At 38.0% G+C, this 19,250-nt stretch overlaps 1 protein-coding gene across 1 annotated transcript; it reads left to right on the top strand.

The window, feature by feature from the left end:
- Nucleotides 1-1,428: 1,428 nt before the first annotated feature.
- On the top strand, nt 1,429-18,090 carry LOC121427599 (DNA ligase 3-like). Its single transcript, XM_041624075.1, has 17 exons — nt 1,429-1,598; nt 3,979-4,572; nt 5,002-5,118; nt 5,798-6,037; nt 6,160-6,266; nt 6,443-6,574; nt 6,967-7,124; nt 7,902-8,070; nt 8,603-8,827; nt 9,920-10,059; nt 10,418-10,707; nt 11,586-11,803; nt 12,333-12,479; nt 13,995-14,270; nt 15,029-15,133; nt 15,969-16,130; nt 17,796-18,090. Exons 2-17 carry the CDS (start codon nt 4,002-4,004, stop codon nt 17,877-17,879), a joined length of 3,141 nt encoding a protein of 1,046 aa, XP_041480009.1. The 5' UTR covers nt 1,429-1,598; nt 3,979-4,001; the 3' UTR covers nt 17,880-18,090.
- The last annotated feature ends 1,160 nt before the right edge of the window (nt 18,091-19,250 follow it).

The raw sequence follows: 19,250 nt of genomic DNA, 5'->3' as shown, positions 1-19,250 counted from the left end.
GTGTGATTGAAGCTTCGATATGTTCTTTCTTCTATTTCTATTTCTTTTATCTCTCCCTTTTCTCCTCTTCGTGTTGTTATTGTCGTCAACGTTTTTGCTGTTGTTCTCCTTATTTATTTTCCTTCGTTATCAGTTTCTTCCGTCTCCTTCTACTCCTCGCCCGGGGGGGGGGGGGGGGCCACTTCCATTCACGAGTGGATACCATGCGCGACCATGGGGTCTCGAAAAGCACCCTAAACACGTAATTTCCACATTCTGAAAATGCACCCCTTAACAAGTATTGGCGTGTGAAACCCTACCCTTAACAAGTATTGGAGACAAAAACGATACTCTTGTCAAATATTCCCTGAAATGAACCCCTAAACAGGAATGTTTTATTGTTACGGGTCCTTTGGTTGTCGGCTTTACCTTATTTGGTTTAGTACGACCCCACCTTTTACACCTCCCGCAAATAGGACTCTAAACACGTAGTGTTGCAGGGGCAAAAAGGACATCCTTTATAAAACATTTTAATTTTGTTTTATCATCCCCGTAAATTCGACCCTAAACACGTAATTTTCCTAGCGAAATAGATACCCTTTTTTCATTATTTTTGTGTTTTTGACACCCTTTTCACGTTACGTACGTAACGTGCCCTATCGTGAAAAGGACATCCTTTTTACGTGTTTTTTTGGTCGCGCATGGTATCCACTCGTCAATGTAAGTGGCCCCCCCGGGACTCCTCGTCCCCATTATTCTTCTGTTGCTCCTCTTCCTTCTCCTTCTTTTCTTCTTCTTCTTCGTTATATTCTTGTATATATCTAATTTCTTGTCTATATATATTATTTATTGGTAATACTAAATTCTGATTTTTTTCCTTCATTTTTAATATGTAAATAGTATAATTGAACCACTTTATTATCTTAATTCAGGACCCCACTGGAAATAAGCTTTCGAGCTTTCGTGGGTCATCCTGTGCAAGCCTGTTGTTTTAATGCTACTGTATATATGTTATGGTGACTTGCCAAATAAAATCAATCAATCAATCAATCAAGTAATTGACTTGATTACAACGTCTTTGCAATGGAAAGGTCTCGACTTTGGCAATTCATACAACATAGTCTACAGCCACAGACACTTGGATTTCACAATTCGCATACTAGTAGTGCATACAATGCAAAATGTATAGTCTGAAGTAGTGAGACTATATTATATTTACTGAATACTATTGATGGCTCTATAAAGAGACAGAAAAGGAGTTAAAAGTTTATAGGCTTCGCCTCAGCTTCACTCTAGACACCATTATTGGTTAAAGTTTCAAATAAGAGTCTGTGTTTGCAGACTAAATGCAACACGTGCAGCTTGCTGGCTCGCTTACTACTGATATGCACGGTACGCGAAAACGCATTTTTAGCTCTTACGTTATTGTTTTGGGCATGATTGGACAAGTATACGTACCGTAGCGGTCCTAGATCCTGTGCTGTGGGCTGTGTATTCGCGTCATTGACTGAACTGCAGAGTAAACTATAAATCTAACTGCTTTCCTGCAGTGAAGATCAGTTTTACATGGACTTCAGCCGTGCCGATTTCTGGATTGTTCAGTGTTTTCCATCATCTATGTAAGGATTTTCCTCCTCAGAAAATGCAATAATGTGCTTTCTGGTAGTGCTTGCCGCCTATGCCAAACAAGTGGATGCCGGATCCTGTAATTACCGGCATGTGCGATTTATTTTTCACGCAAGTGAATGGCCAATCTCACGTTTCCTTGAGCTTGAGTTTAGACAATGAGAGCTGAATGTTTAATGTTTTCAAAAATGGCATGAATGATTTTTTTACTTTATATTTTCAATATGTTAAGTTTAATACAAAAATGCAACTCTGAGTCTGACCGTGATGTGGTGGTTGTCTTTCTTTAATTGTAATCAATTGTAGACAAGATCAAGACAAAGTCAAGTGCCGGGCTGGCTGTATTTCATGGACTGAGACTTAGATAAGTAATTAAGTTTGATCGATATGCCAATTTCACTTTGAACACTGAATGAATGACTGATTAGTGATTACACTATCGCCATGAAAATTTGCAAGGGTGTAGATCTTATGACGGATGTTAACTACAAGATGATGATAAAAAAATAATTTTGTAAAAAATAGTTAGTACCGGGTATATATTTTTTATTTTAAAGATTTTGATTCTGTGCAAATAAAAGCATATAAAAATTACATTTGTCTTTATTAATTTTTGCTCTCCTTAAATTTATCATTTTGCTAGTATAAATTTTTGGTGAAAAAGATTAATTTTGACAGTTAATATTTAACATTAGATTTAAAAAAATGACAACATAATTTCCTTTTAATTTCTTTTGTTCAATTTCAATTTATTCATTTTCTCGCCAATATATAAAACAATATGCAAATATGTATAAGGGGCAAGTCCAAGAAAAGGTCACCCTAGAAGGCAAAATTTCATCTTTAATTTAAGAAGTTATCTTTGGTAAAGTAAGAAAGCCTAAATGTTGAATTTTGAAATTTCATTAAGAAAAATGTGATAATATGCATATTTATGCTCATTTGGGGCACCTAATTTGCATAATTGGTAAAATGGGTGTTACGTATGGGACAATTATAAAAACTCATAGAAAATAAAAACAAAACTTGTGAGATTTAGTCATAGGTGGGACATGGACCCCCTAACATCTTAATACTTATGAGGGAAAAAAAGTGGTGTCGTCTAATTAATTATGCAAATTAGGTCTTGTCCAAGGATGGAATGTCCCATACGTAACGTTTTGAGGATGTTTTTTTAAGTTATTTCTCATAATACAATACTTGTATTGTTGCATCTCTGGGAAGTTCTAATTTATAAAGTATGAAAATGTTATACCACAAAAAGTTTCAAAAATAGAGTTTACTTTTTAATTAAAAGTTGATTAAAAAATTGTTACGTATGGGACAACATGTTACGTATGGGACATTTACACACAATGTCAATGGGGAGGTTTGTGTACAAAGTGAATGGAGAAAAACAAATTTCAAGAGTGCTCTAAATAGTGATTATTTACATTTTCTTTAGTTTTTGAAGACTTATTTGTTATAAATACTGATTAATGAAAACAACTGAAGCGAAAAAATTTTGAAAATGGAAAAATATGAAAAAAATAAAAAACAATAGAAATACATAAGAAATTCATGAAACCATGAAAAACAAGAAAAAAAATGTTGAAATGGCTAATTTTCTTTTCAGTCATATCAAATATGTCTCAATAGAACATTTGAAAAGACAAACTCTTTGGTTATTTCCATATTTTGAATTATTTCAATTTTTTTTAATTATGGGGAAAATTGTGTACGTTCTCTATGGGGACAAAATGTCCCATACGTAACTGTCCCATACGTAACATGTCATTAATTTGTTTAATCAGAGTCTGTAATTAGAGGGATTTGACTTATGACATGAAACTTGCCTTAGATATACTAGAGTATTGTGACTTCTATCACACTAAGTTACAAGTTGTCAAATGAAATACTTTCAGAGAATTCTCAACTTAAAAAAAATGTTTTAAAAATTGTCTTTTTTCTGCGTCCCATACGTAACGGTCCATCTTTTCTCTCTAAAAGGTCAAGGTCAAGTTCATATGTCACCATTTTTTCCATGATTATTCTTCTCCTAGGTGTCTACCATCATGAGGGTATTCAATCTAATAAAAGTCAATTAACACTATTTTTCAGGTCATTGAAGCCTCTGAAATGTCCCATACGTAACGCGCGCGAATTCTTGGACTTGCCCTAAGAATGAAAATTACATGTATGAGAGAAAAATGGAAACTACTGAAAAGTTCATAAGAACAAATGTAGAGTTTTCAAAACTGAAATAAAATGGGCTTTTGTATTGTAGGAGAACTAAATCGGCATGGTGATTTTGATCAATCATTTTTATAGAGAGTGGAAGGAATGAGAAGGTTGGGTAATTATCTTACATTTTTTATTTCTCTTTGATCACAGTGATTTCCAGGTGATGTGGATCTATGAGATCTAAGGTTTACGCCGTATTCCATCTTGGTTGGACTGCATTAAAAGGAGCTTCTGCAAGGCATGGTCAGCAACATCTGGTTCGTCACACCTCGGCGTCATTCACTGTTGATCGTCAACTAACATATGACACTTGCTCTTGTAGACAACCTGATTTTCCAAAGTCCTATCCAAGCGGTACACTTTCATTCAAATTCATAAGAGAAGCAGAACGAATCCTAGGTCTGTTAGGGTCCTCTTCAAGTCCCAGTACTCTTTTGTCAAAGACAGCTTCAGGAATGGATGATGAGAAAGCGTTCATGGTCGACTATGCCCGCCTTGGGACATCAAAATGCAAGCGATGCAAGCAGGGGATCGAGAAGAAGTCGCCCAGGATTGCCAAACTCACGGCGAATCCTTTCAGTGACGATGGGGGCATGATGAAGAACTATTTCCACATCAACTGTATGTTTGAGACGTTTGTCCGGGCGAGGGCGACAACGAAGAAGATTGAGGATCCAAGCGACTTGGACGGTTTTGAGAAGATGGAGGACGAGGAGAAGAAATTAATCCGAAAGAACATAGAAGGTGAGAATGTCACCTTTACTTTGACATATTTCTGAAATCAGAAAAATGTGAGTTGTTCATGGTAATACAGACATTGAATTTTTGTGAGCTACTTAAATGCATTTTATTTTATTCCCCCTTTTTTGTCTATTGCTTATATTTTCTTCCAGCCGTTGAAACATCATCCCGCCATTTCCAGCATCTCTCATTGTTGATCTTAATGAGAATGTTCAATAATATTTGTGCAGTTGAAACCTGAGAGTATTTGTGAATTTGGAATCTGTCCATATTTCCCCATGTAGGCAGTCTCCCCCCCCCCTTGTCTTTGTTCTTCCTTTTCTCACTCATTGCCATTTAACTGTTTTCTACTTCCTTTACCTCAGTTTCATGGTTTGAATTTATAAACAATCCTTTCTATCTTTTTGGTTCTCTTGATCTTTTCATACACAGAGCTATTGTCCAGAGTCAAAACGCCCAAGAAAACGCCAACCAAGAAGAAAGGCACAGTTCAAGGTGTCCTTACAACAGGTGGACAAGTTGTATCCCCATCTAAACATCCAAAACCAAGTAAGTCTGTAAGGATATGTGAAATGATTCTTACTGGATTCTGGAGAAGCAGGTTTTGGGAAAGCAATTTGTAGAAGGGAGGAGTGTTGGCTGGATATCAAAATATTTCAGTCACACTATTTAAAAAAAAAAAAAATGGCTTTTAAGAGGGAAATGAAGAATATGAGCTGAAAGAAAATAATCATTAGAAGATCTAGGTACCGGAATATTTAATGTTACCAAACAGGAAGTAATCCTTGAATGTTATGACAACGTTCAAGGAAGTGTTTCTTGAATTGGATTTAATTGCAAAATATGAATAATAGTCTCTGCATTGAAGCTAATTTAACCAAGCCTCTCCTGCCAGAATTTCCATCGATAAATGTGCTATCAGTTGTTGGTAATTGCATTGGCTATTATTGCAGCTAAGTTTGCAACAAAGCTGAACAGTCAGTCTAAATGAAAATTTCACTGGATGATATATGCTGATTTCAATCGAAGTTATATGTGCTGATCTGTGATAGGCGAAAGGCCCAACTGCACAAAATGGGACGATTGAGGGTGGAGTTGTAGTGATTATGGTTATGTTGATAGTGATGATGATGATGATGGTGATGATGTTGATGACGATAAAGATAATCATGATTATGATAAATAATAATCTGACCTCTGTCTTTCATCAATTCTTTTGTGATTACAGGTACTAGCCAGCCCGCATCCTCTCACCACACCTCATCAACTTCCGCTGCAGCATCCTCCTCCGCCACCCCGTCACCAACCCCCTCCAAAACCTCTTACCAAGGGGACGGCAGTGACCCCCAACATCCAGACAATTCATTCCGAGAGTACCGCAAGCTCTGTGCCAATATTGCAGACCAGGCTGGACACCATGCGAAGACCAAAGTCGTCGCCGGGTTTCTAAAGAGTGGCTCTGATGGACGTAAGTACAAGAGAGAAGTGTGGAAATATGTGATATGGTAACTGAGCTGGCTGTCCTTTCATCTCTGATAAGAGGTTGTTATTGCAGCTTGTCTGAATAATGCTTTATTATTCTCATTACAGAATCCTTTCAAGGTGATACTTACCTTGTACTGAAGCTGCTTCTTCCCGGTGTTGTGAAGAGAGTCTACAACATCAACAGCAAACAGCTGGTCAAGCTTTTTAGTCAGGTAAGATGCCATCTATTTTCGCCAAAGTTTTATGGGTTGACATGCTTTGTTGGACACAGTGATGGTACCTTTTAATTTATGGTATTAAGGTAATACAATTTTCTTTTTAGACTACTGGTAGATAAAGGTATCCACATCAAAGTGTAGTTATTACTTTTTGTCTTGTGCTTCTTCAGATATTTGGGACAGACCTGGATGACATGGTGACAGACTTGGAACAAGGAGATGTCTCCGAGACGGTGAGGAAGTTCTTTGTCGAGAGCAGCCATCAGCCACCAATCAAGAAAAGTGTCCTCACACTTTATGATGTGAGTTTGTATAAGTTTACCCAAACAACTGTTTCCATAGAAAATTGTATGTTTTGATTACAAGTTTGACAGTAATGATAAGGGTCAAGTCTTTTTTAATTTTGAGATCAAATACTTCGTGAATTGTTCACATATGGCGGAGGACAAATGAACTGTGTGACTGAGCCTGTATGTTAATATTCTGTGTGCATACTTCTTTACAAGTAGCACTCAACTGTTGACGTGTAGCAGGCATTGCTGTGCTTGAGTGTATTGTAGTTAGACCCAAACTTACTCACTTACTAGGCTTGCTCATTATTTCAACCTCATAAAACACTTATCTTATTAAGCTTGAAATATAATGTTTTATGACATTCTAACTGCATTTTTAAAATTCTGCACATTTCCTTCAGGTGGACAAGTTTCTTGACAGCATGACCACCGTGTCAAAGGAACTTGATCAACAGAGGGAGCTTGCAAAGATCACCAGGAAATGTACAGCCAATGACCTCAAGATGGTGGTCCGTCTCCTCAAACATGATCTACGCATCAACTCGGGGGCAAAGCACATGTGAGAAAGAATTTTGAATATTGTATGAGAATTGGTGATCCCTAGAGTAAGCACTGAATATTGACATAATTTTCATTTATCAAGGAAGTTTTGTTGGCAAGATCAACAGATAGATGTCATACTTACAAAAGAAAACTTCAATAGAAAGTCACACATGTAATTATCAACTTGTCTGTAACATTGGATGTATAAGTGATTTGCTTTTTAATAGGAAATCATGACAACCAAGCTTTTATTTCTGAGAATGCTTTTCAATTGCAAATCAAGCGTCGTGGGGAGTTGCCGGAAAATTGAGTTGCAATTGAACACAAGTCAACTATGCATTAGTTTATATTCAAAGAACCTGCACTTGATGTTTCGATTTGTTCTAGATTTGGAATTGAACGTTAGTTTCTTTAGTTACTACCCATCAATGAAACCTTCACGATCAACCAGAAAGATGAACATATCACTCATCTATAGTTTGAAATTTGAAAATATCCATTTTTGACAAACTGATCACCCTTGATCCTATTATCATTGTGGCCCAGTGGATTAGTCTTCTGACTTTGAAACAGAGGGTCCTGGGTTCGAATCCCAGCCATGGCGTAATTTCCTTCAGCAAGAAACTGATCCACAGTGTGCTGCACTCAACCCAGGTGAGGTAAATGGGTACCAGTAGGAAGTAATTCCTTAAAAAGCTGTGTGCGCTATGAACGCCTAGCTTAGCTTGACTAACAAGATGGATATGTGCGCAATATAAATACCCTATATTATTATTATTATTATCACAAACAGACTTGATGCGTTAGACCCCAATGCCTACGAAGCCTTTCAGGCATCAAGAGATCTGCTGGATGTTGTCACCCGTGTCCTTGCCAATCAGAAAGCCAGTAACGGTGTCCCTGGTATGACCAAGAAGCTGAGTGTCAGGGCGGCTCTCATGACACCGGTCTTGCCTATGCTGGTGAGTACCAAACAGGTGTTATATGCTACTGAAATCCTCGCATCGGATTGGCCAAGAGCAAATTAGTTTGTGAAAATCACTGACATAGCTCTTCGTGAAATATTCAATAGTTTGGCTTTTTAAAGAAAATACATGCCCCATTGCCAAAAGAATTGTGGTAAACAGTCATGAGCTTTTAAATTCTTATCAAGACATGTAGAAAGACTATTAGTGGTTCACTGCACATCATTGCTCTTCAGATGCCCCGATATTCAAAATATGACCCCCCTTCCCACCCCCCCCCCCAAAAAAAAGATGCTTAAATGTTTTATCTAAATCTTTGTGCAGAGCATGCCACTCTTAGGAAATAAGAGTTAATTTCTATTAATTCTTGTATTTTAATAATTTTTCCACCATGCAAAATTTCTTTGGTGTATTTTCATTAACTTATCTTGGTCACTTTGAGTTTCTTTCTCAATTCAAACTAAGTTCAGAAATTGTTGTTGAATAAGACCAGATTAATCCTTTCCTTTTGGCTTGCTTTTGTTGCCAGGCGGAGGCGTGTAAATCTGTTGAGATGGGAATGCGTAAGTGCCCTAATGGCATGTATGCTGAAATCAAGTATGATGGTGAGAGAGTACAGATCCACAAGCAGGGAGATAACTTCCAGTACTTCAGTCGATCCTTGAAACCAGTCCTGCCCCACAAGGTGGCCCACATCAAGGATTGGATCCCAAAGGCATGTCCCCATGGAAATAGTCTTATTCTGGACAGTGAGGTAAGTCAGGAAAGGTGAAGGATGAGGAGGAAGAGGAAAGGAGGAGGCGGAAAAAAAGAAACGAAAGGATTCCTGACAGGTACCCATTTACTACACCTGGTTGCTGTTTCATAAAGCTGTTCGTAAGTTAAGAGCGACTTTAAGAACGACTGGTGATCCCTTCTTTTGGTGAATGGTATACACCAAAATGTTCATTGGCGATGGTTCAGCTCGTAAGAAAGGTTCACCAGTCGTTCTTAAAGTCGCTCTTAACTTACAACAGCTTTATGAAACGCCCTCCTGGTAGTTGTTCATAAAGCTGTTTGTAAATTATGATTATGAGAATGACTTTGGAACTAAATCAACACCAGTGAAAATCTTTTGTGTATTATTTACCAGAAAAAAAAGGATCACCAGTCGTTGTAAAGTCGCTCGTAAGTTACAAACTGTTTCATCAAACAGCCACCCGGTGTCCGTTGCAGAAAGAATTGCAATCAAATGCTGCTCCAAAAATTGAACATAACCCAACTTTCAACCAATAGGAAGCACCCACTCAGGGTTTGAGTTGTGTTTGAATGCAAACCCTTTCTGCAATAGGCTACTTGGCATCATTTCATAAAGCTGTTTCTCACAAACTGGGGCCCTAACACAAAGATAAGCGATCAATTGTACACTTGATTTTCACGATTGATTGTACATTGTAAGTCAATGCAATCGTTCATAGAAAAATGTTTTAAGATCACTGCTAAGCTTTGTGTTATGGGCCCCCTGGTTACCTTTTCTTGCGATTGGACATTGGAATAGATTTTATTTTACGCTACTAGTGTTCTGAACTCTAATTATCCACATTCTCTTCATTACAATATCCAGCTTTTACGAACAAAATCATGTTTTTTGGGGTACATTATCAAAGTTTTTTAGGATAAATTCAACCAAGTAGGTATGAATAGAGCACACTGAGATAATCCCTTCATTGAAATTTTGGTCTAGGGGCCTGTAAAACAAAACTCATCCATTATTGCTGAATTAGGCATTTGGCTGTGAAAAGTAACCCCCGAAAACAAGTTGATTTTTGCCTGTTGTATAATCCTATCTTCTCTTTTTTGTTGATAGATCTTGATGGTAGACAAAGATGGTAAGATCCTCCCATTTGGCACGCTGGGTATCCACAAGAAATCAGCCTTCCAGGATGCCAATGTTTGTCTCTTTGTCTTTGATTGTCTGCATTTCAATGGCGAAGACCTCATGGACAAGTGAGTTTTGCTCAAACTTGGAAAAAATTAATAATCTTTGGCTTTGCCCAACAGATTTTAAGAAGATGATACCCCTGAGCTCTAGGATATAAACAATGATTTAACTGAGCATTTCGTACATAAATTTACATAAAGAGCTTTACCAATATATTAATGGGATTCTGGCTTGCCAACATGTTTTCTCCTCTCCCTAGAGATAATTTCAACTACGTTTTATGTTGTAATACTGTATTCATCAGTGCTTTGACTCCCATTCATTCCAAAGCATTCTGAATTCCATATAAAACTGTAAAAATCTCCCCTATGAACTGAACCGTTTTATCAGGCATTTGCTTACTCTCTTCTACTTCATCTACAGACCCCTCAAGACAAGACGGAAGATCCTGGAGGAGAACCTTGACGTGATCCCCAACCGCATCATGCTTTCCGAGTCCAAGTATGTCACCAAGTCCAGGCAGCTCTCTGGCCTCATTGCCGATGTCATCCAGGAAGGTCTTGAAGGTCTGGTTCTCAAGGATGTCCGGAGTGTCTATGAGCCAGGCAAACGCCACTGGCTCAAGGTGAAGAAGGACTACCTGAAGGAAGGAGCCATGGCAGACTCGGCTGATCTGTTGGTCCTCGGAGCGTTCTACGGCACTGGGACGAAAGGTGAGATGATATGCTCTGTGATAATGGATTGAACATCAGTTCTAGATTTCATGGGGGAAATAAATTTGATACTGCATAATGTTGAGTTCACAAACAGACAAGCAGCATCTTTGCTGATAATGAAGAAAATATGACATTTTATAAAATATTATAAGGGTTGTTATGATAAATCTGCCATTTGAAACAAATTTACCTATTTGAAGATCACCCTAGTAAGTAAATTGAGACCTGTAACTTTTTCACTCTGACTGATCTTGATGGAACCTTTTTTTAATGGAGTCTATGCTCTTTTTTCCCATTAGAATGGATCTTCCCCAAGGGTTTCATTCTCCTTTAAGCACTAGATGCAGTAATGCATTCAAAATGCACAGCACTGCACCCTAAATAAAAAGCAAGGAGGTTAAATGGATCAAAACATGGGTGCATGTATGTGACTTGCATTTTTATCTGAGGAGCACAGTTTTGCACATGATATGCACTAGTTATGCTTCTTTGAAGTGCTGTGGAAGTGTTGGGTACATCTTCCAATCGCAAATTCAAATATGGAAGCGCTGTGGTGTAGCGGTTCTGACTCTCGCCTTGTTATCAGAGGGTTGTGTTTTCAAATCCCACCATGGCCTAGCTTCCTTTGGCAAGGCATCAATCTACACATTGCCACTCTCACCCAGGTGCTAATTGGGTACTGGTAATTGGTTGGTTGGTTTAGAGAGTGTGTGCGCCTAACAGGCTGCTTGAAATGCTATGAATCCAGTGACCTGGTAATAATAATTGTGAAATGCTTTGAACAGTCGTAGATTGATAAATTGCTATATAAATGCCAATTATTGTTATCTGCTAATGACTACATTCTTAACCTGTCGTATGAAATTCTTTTAAAGGTGGGATGATGTCCATCTTCCTGATGGGTGTCTACGACCCAGCCTCAGAATCGTTCCGTACGGTGACCAAGTGTGCCAATGGCCTGGATGACAAGACCATGGACCAGGTCAACCGTGATCTAGACATGGTGAAGATTAGCAAGGACAGCAGTAAGGTGCCCTCATGGTTGCGGGTCAACAAGACCTTGGTGCCAGACTTTGTCATCAAAGATCCAAAGGTAAGGGGTAAGGCTGATGAGTAGAGATGTATGGATGACACTTCCATGAAAATCAATCGTAAACAAATTGGTAGCATAAGTATATCTTATTTTGGTCACGAAGGGATAATAGTCCTGAGAAAAGTATGATGGCAGGGAATGAGAAAGAGGTCAAGGTCAAGGTTCAGATGGTAGATGAAGTAAAACTGAAAAGGGTTAGACCTTGGTGCTATTAGATGATTAAGGAATAAAACCTACAGGGTACATTCTCGTGAAGATTATCAGCATTGACAACTTGCCATTCTTTTAATAACACCATAGTATTAGAGAGCAACTAGTTAGCTCTAAGCCAGTCAAATCCAATGTTTTTATTGAATTGTTCAAAGCAGATAATGAAATCATGGCCGACAAGCTTCATGAATATTGCTCTGGTATAATTTGAACAAGTGTTTTTAAACACCCCAAACCTTTCACACATTTAATCAATATTAATATAAGTCAATATAATCGTAAGGTCCTCTGTTTATTACCCATTCTGTTTCCTCTACAGAAAGCTCCGGTTTGGGAGATCATCGGAGCCGAGTTCACTCAGTCAGAAACTCACACAGCAGGAGGCATCTCCATCAGGTTTCCCAGAGTGACTCGTTTCCGAGATGACAAGGACTTTGAGACGGCCACAGATCTACCAAGACTTAGGGTAAGTTCAGGGCCAAGTATGTGATATTCCAACTCTATGAGGTATCCTCTCCTGGAGATGCATCTGGATGTAATACAGTGCAGGACCGTTAGGTAAAATGCACCGGGTTAGGAGAGGGCGCAAATGAGTTTAGTCGAAACAGGTGGCTTCCTTTGATCTTGGCTCCACCTCTGGTGATGTACTGCTGACAACTTCGTTAGGGAGTTGATTCCAGGCCAACGTTGTATTCACAAAAAAAAAAGAATTTCTGAACTACTCTGTGTTACAATGTCTTATTGAGAAACACTTGGAGTTATTTGTTACTTGTTTCTCTACCACATTAGTAGCATCAAAGTTTACAAATTTCTTAGCTTTGATATTACGTTTAGGTCTTGCTTTAATGAGAAATTTATCAACAGGAAGGGCAGGAACCAACCCCTCGACCACTTTGAAGTAGGATGTAAGTTTCTGATAATAGGTTATGTAATTTTAAGTTTGACACAGAGGAAAGGAAACCCAGCCATATCTGTTTCTTTGCATGGGCATTGGGGAGGGTAGTGAAGAGATATTGTGAAATATGGGACCTTGGGGATGTTTCACAAATAGTTAAGTGTGACTTAAATTCATGCTTAACTGCGCATGGTTTGTAACGCGCAATCATATTGATTAAAGGTCAAGTCCACGTCAGAAAAATGTTGATTTGAATCAATAGAGAAAAATCAGACAAGCACAATGCTGAAAATTTCATCAAAATCGGATGTAAAATAAGAAAGTTATGACATTTCAAATTTTTGCTTATTTTTAACAAAATAGTTATATGAATGAGCCAGTTACATCCAAATGAGAGAGTCGATGATGTCACTCACTCACTATTTCTTTTGTTTTTTATTGTTTGAATTATACAATATTTCAATTTTTACGAATTTGACGATTAGGACCTCCTTGCCTGAAGCACAAATATTTAAAAAATGGAATTCCAAGTGTTCAAGGGAATGAAACTTCATTTCCCATGACAATGACGAGAAATTAAATATATTTTTTATATTTCATATAATAAAATACAAAAGAAATAGAGAGTGAGTGATGTCATCGACTCTCTCATTTGGATGTAGCTGGCTCGTTCATATAACTATTTTGTTAAAAATAAGCAGAACTTTGAAATGTCCTAACTTTCTTATTTTACATCCAGTTTTGATGAAATTTTCAGCATTTTGCTTGTCTGATTTTTCTCTTTTTATTCAAATCAAGTTTTTGTTTGGGTGGACTTGTCCTTTAATACACACTAGCGCGTGTCTCGTGGGAATGATCTGACCAACGCAGTGATGTCTTTTATACCACCCACAACAATTAATGTGCGACTCTAAGTCATACTCTTTGTGAATCCCCATCCTACTTCTCAATCATGAAAATGTCATCCACTTGGGAGATTCTCCAATCTATCTAAAGTGGAATAGGATGTGTTTGTACAAGAAATTGATGATGCAGATAATGAGAAATAATGATAATACCATTTTGTCCATCCATTCATTAACACAGACACTGTTCAAGAAGTCTAAAGAGAGTACTGATGTGAGTGCAATACTTGGAGTTGAAGCTTTACCATCCAAGGTGTCTGCCAAGCGGAGGAAGGACGACGACGACGAAGATGATGATGAGGAAGAGATCACCGGATTTAGCTTTGGGAAAGGAGGAGGTACTGGAGCCAGCACTTCGGGGAAAGGAGCCAGTCCAACCAAGAGGGCAGCAGACAGTCCAGCGAAGAAGGTGAAGACGGAGAACAGCAACAACAGCAATTCACCAAGCCCGAGAAAGGTGGGTGCTCAAAGACGAATATCTTTACTTGACTTCTATGTGAAAAGTCCACCTGCATTCCCCCAAGCAGTGATATCGGGAGGAGAGACACACAGGTCACAATGCTGTGTGCGCGCCCTTCTAGGTGATCCAAAGAGTGCCTTGGAATGTCTTTGACAGATACATGACGCTATACAAATGCTGTGCATCATCATCAAAAGTCAGAGAGCAACTTTAGAGGGACGGATTTACCTTATAGAAAGTTGAAAATTTTGCTTCTGATGGAATGTTAGATACATTATTTGTCTAAAAGTGAAATCTAGTGGGACCGTAGAAATCTATTTGACTTGAGATAAACTCGACTTGAAAGAGGTATATAACACATGTTTTGCATAATCTGGTCTGAAAACTTCCTTGACTTGGGTCAATATTTTATTGATGGAAGGTTGACTGAACATGAAAATTTTAGACAAAATAGAAGTAATTAACCGTTAAATCTGATATTTATCAAATTTTGTCATTCACTGTGCTTCAGTGTACCAGAGGGTGTCAGGGAAGGGGGGGGGGGGGTGCAAGCATATGTGCAGGCCTGAGCTGTGGCTACAACACAGAAATTGGGCCTACGTGAAGAATTCTTATTGGTATGGTTGTATGCTATTGAGACATGAATTTCTTTTTAAATGGATATCTTAACATATGACCATCCGCCTGGCCCTGTAACATAAAGCATTGCAATAGATTGTTGTGATAAGTATTTCATTTCCCCCTGATTTCACTAGGACAATCCTGAGTGCAAGTACGGGGCAGGTTGCTATCAGAAAAGCAAGGAACATCAAGAGAAATTCAGACACACAAGCTCACCATCAAAGCACAGTCCGTCAAAGGTAAGACCTAAGAAGACGGTTTTTATGAACTTTATGATATAATGATAAAAATCAACATTTATATAGTGCCATAGACAGTGGAGGATCTAGAATTTTGTAAATGGGGGGGGGGGGGGGGCGCAAATCCTAAACTTCCATTATTCAACCTGTCAGAAGTAAAGAAAAATTGTCATTTATACCATGGTCATATTTGCTTTACGGCGAGTCAAAAACAGCCGTTTTATTCATTTTTATTCAAACCACCTATATTTAGCTGGTACAGAAATGTTAAAACAGCTGTTTTTGACTCGCCGTACGGCCGCCGTAGAACAAATGTGACCATGGTATTAGTCTTCTTTGAGTCCACTAGAAAAAAGTGATTAATCTGCTACATTTTACAGTATTCTTCCATATGTTGCCAATGAACAGATAGGATTGTAGTATTCTTACAAAGATTCCTGTCAAGATGAGCAGCTATTGGGATTCATAAGAAAAAATTCAACTATATATTTTATTTCCTTATCAAAATATTGAGACTACACTTCAAGTGTTGGAGACCATGATGATGTTATTTCTCACTTCAGAACAGTGTCCTTTTGAATTATATCAGAGCTGCCAAGTAGTACTGATTTTCAGTATTTAGTACTGAAAAATGAGAAGAATACCAATAGTTTCATGTAAAATACTGATTTCTAAAGTTTCAGCTTTATGTCTTGTCCTATGGTATTTTTTTAAAATACTGATTTCCTCACCGAAATACTGATTTTCGGCTTTAAAAATACTGAAATGTTCTTTTTCAGGTTGGCAGCTCTGATATATCATGGTAATAATATGCTTGTTGTTTTCCTTTGATCAGGGTCTACCCAACGTATTCACAGGCATGGTCGTGTACATTCCTGTAGAGGTGAAAGACAATGAGAAGCTACAGCGATATGTGATAGCCTACGATGGGGATGTCGTCGACAAAGCCTCTAAATCCCAAGCCACTCATGTCGTCAGGGAGAGCAAAGCATCTGAGGTGAGACGCTTTCTTCGAAAGTAACTCTTCATTGCTCATTATTCTTTGTACCTCAGACTTGTCTTGCTTTCTCTTGATTTTACCCTTTAACCAGTATGCCCATGGGATATATTGGTTGTGCCCTCATTGGAGATGTATTGTTTTCATAAATAGATAAATCCCCCCCTCCATTTTGTAAACCCAGATCGTCATCATTAAAGGCCACCGCACACCTTACGACCCGACTGGTCGGCGACTGGCTTGCGACTGAGTGAGGGGAGATGAATCGCAAGGCAGTCATAAGCCTTGACACCGCACACCTTGCGATCCAATCTGCGACTCACGCATGCGCTTTTTGCTTTTTGGCATAGCATCTGAGAAATTGCGCTTACCACTGCGTATGCGCGTTGTTTATCATAATACGCGTTATGCTACTCTGCTGTCTGATTGGCTGGAGGTTGGATTGAGCTTGCGATCCAGTCATAAGGATTCGACATGTCAAATCCTTCCGATTTTCCTTGTGACTTGTCTCTGACCGGTCTGCGACGCTCAAGCTGACAAGAGCTGTGACGTCACATCTCCCCTCACCCAGTCGCAAGCCAGTCGGCGACCGGTCTGGTCATAAGGTGTGCACTGGCCTTAACCCTAATACTCCCGCTATATCTGCTGCGCGAAATTTTTTCACCTCGCAGCTCACTGACTTTTTACATTCAAGTCTCGCGCAAATTTTGAGACCAAATTTGTGACGTCCGGGTACGTGGTTACAACATTACGCAACATTATGCAAGTGCATGTCAGACCCAAAATTGCTCATAAACGTGATTTCATGTCCAAATCCAATGCAAATTGCGTATTTAGCCAAAATTCATAAATGTATCATTATTTCTACTTTTACTGATTAAACTTAATTAATTTTGCCTTGTTTATGATGAGAATTATGTCTGGAACAATTTCCATTGAAAAAACAATAAAAAACAAAAAGCAAAAAAACAAAGAAATACATAAGAAATTCATAAAACAATAAAATACAAAAGAAATTTATTTCCAAACCAAAGTTTTTTTGAATTACGATTGTTAAGAATGCTACAAAGAAAATTTTTACCAAAAATTAGCATTCTAGGAGCTTTATTTAGTGAATTAGAGCAAAAAGTATGATTTATGCATAAATTAGCATAATTAATTCATATAAAATAAAATCTCATTATTTTGGAAAATTTTACCATACAGCCTTGTAGATTACATCGCACACTACCAGTGTGCAAATTTTTGCGTCGCTTGCGCGATCGGCGGCCGAGATCTTAAGGGGGGGCCATAATGGCCCCCCCCCCCCCCGGGAATGACAAGAATCAAAATACCCCGGGAGATTTAGGGTTAAATTGATTGTTGGGGAGGTAAGAAACAACATCATTGGCTTATAATAATTTGCATGCACCGGACAGGTGTTCTCTTGATGAAACAAAGCCAGCTTTACAGCTTTAGATGGTATTACTTTTTTATTTTCTTCCAATTTTCATGTAATTTGAGAGTTGCGCATTTTTAATTCACTGTCTTTTCGAATGACTTGACCTTTGATATTTTAATACTTTTAATTGTTGAATGCTGATTACGATAATAATTTAGTATACCTATAAAGTCACAAACTAACCAACTTGCAATTTCATTTTTTTTATTTTGATATGGATGCAGAATGGTACCAGTTCTTCAGCAGCGAATGTGACTTCAGACTGGCTTTGGCAGTGTATCAGAATGAAGAAACTAGTACCAATGTAAATGGACTCATTGTGATTATGATATGACCTTGCTAGATGAGGTCCCAAGACCAGTGTCAAGATGTTGAATGCCCAAAACCTCTACAGAGCTCCTAGTCAGTGCTTCGTAATTGACAGTGTTGTATGAGAACTAGTGCCTGGTGACCAGAATTGGGAAGGAACAAACTGAAACACTCGCTGTTATTATGTATACCTTGCTTGATCAGAACCTGAAACTGGATGTAAGATGCCGATTTCTCTTATAACAGGGCCGGTACTTGGATGAATCATTAACAGTGCTATGCTGTTATACAGGTCATTAGCAAGTGATTGACTCTCAGTGTTTGGAATGATTTTAGGCTGATAAACTTTCTCTGGAGCAAATTTTAATCCATACAATATGGAAGCTGCAGGCAGTATGCTTTCAATGTCAAAGGCTTGTTAACAGATTCGAGGAGCCATTGATTAGATTTATTGTAATGATTTATCTGGGTCAAAACTGATCGGCCATGTGTTGAAGGCCGAGACATACCTGGGGCCTGTTTAGGGTTGTTGTGCATTGCCCATGTGTTTTCAATGGTGGCATTCCAAGAAACTTGTGATCAATTGCATTTATACTGGAATTTCGCTATAGACTTATTTGCTATACATTTAGCACAAATTGAATTACCAATTGAATGGAATTGAATTGAATTGTGAATGGAATTTTTTTCAAATTAATGAATATTTGATTTTAATAAAATAGGTGTACAAATTACTCAAGGCAATAAGAAATCAAATGGCACATAAATAATTCATATTTTTATGTCATTTTCATGGTGGCATACAGCACTCAATGAAGACCCCCTCTTTGATGTGTGTGGTACAAACAGGTCATCCTCAACTACAAAATTTAACATTTGCAATCGAGTATGAATGCTGTTGGCAGACCATCAAGTCTATTAAATGGTGTAGTGTATGCTCAAGCATTTGAAAAAAGCGACAATTTACTGTGTTTGTAATGATATTTGAGGCTGAGCAAGTCTTTCTACTTTATAATTGGCAATTCTTTAGGTTGTTCCGGGAAGGTTTCTTGTAAATTCTATGTCATACATGTAGTGATTGAAAGTAAACTCAACTGATATTGATTTCAACACATTTTCTTCACAATTACAGAGTTGTGATCAATCTGCATTGAGATTGATTCAAATCAATCACAAGTCTCTGTACAACAAAACTTAGTGATTGATTACACAGTAATTGATTGCATTTGTCATTATATACAACCACTTGTACAAATCAATGATACAATTGATTCCTAAGCTTTGTGTTATTGGGCTCTAGTCATCTTGAAATGATGCCTTAATTTTCAAATGAACTTTAATCATGACATGATCAATAATTATGCATTCTA

The sequence above is a fragment of the Lytechinus variegatus genome, chromosome 14, assembly GCF_018143015.1.
Source record: "Lytechinus variegatus isolate NC3 chromosome 14, Lvar_3.0, whole genome shotgun sequence".
In the NCBI taxonomy this organism is placed as follows: domain Eukaryota; kingdom Metazoa; phylum Echinodermata; class Echinoidea; order Temnopleuroida; family Toxopneustidae; genus Lytechinus; species Lytechinus variegatus.
Note: the sequence above shows the minus strand (reverse complement) of the source record. Positions and strands in the feature narration are given on the sequence as shown.

Excerpts from the sequence above, each read along its gene's own strand:
- LOC121427599 (XM_041624075.1), top strand. The coding sequence starts at position 4,002 with ATGAGATCTAAGGTTTACGCCGTATTCCATCTTGGTTGGACTGCATTA. Across the intron at positions 7,125-7,901 it reads AACTCGGGGGCAAAGCACAT|ACTTGATGCGTTAGACCCCA; the intron begins GTGAGAAAGAAT and ends TATCACAAACAG. Across the intron at positions 11,804-12,332 it reads TTGTCATCAAAGATCCAAAG|AAAGCTCCGGTTTGGGAGAT; the intron begins GTAAGGGGTAAG and ends TTTCCTCTACAG.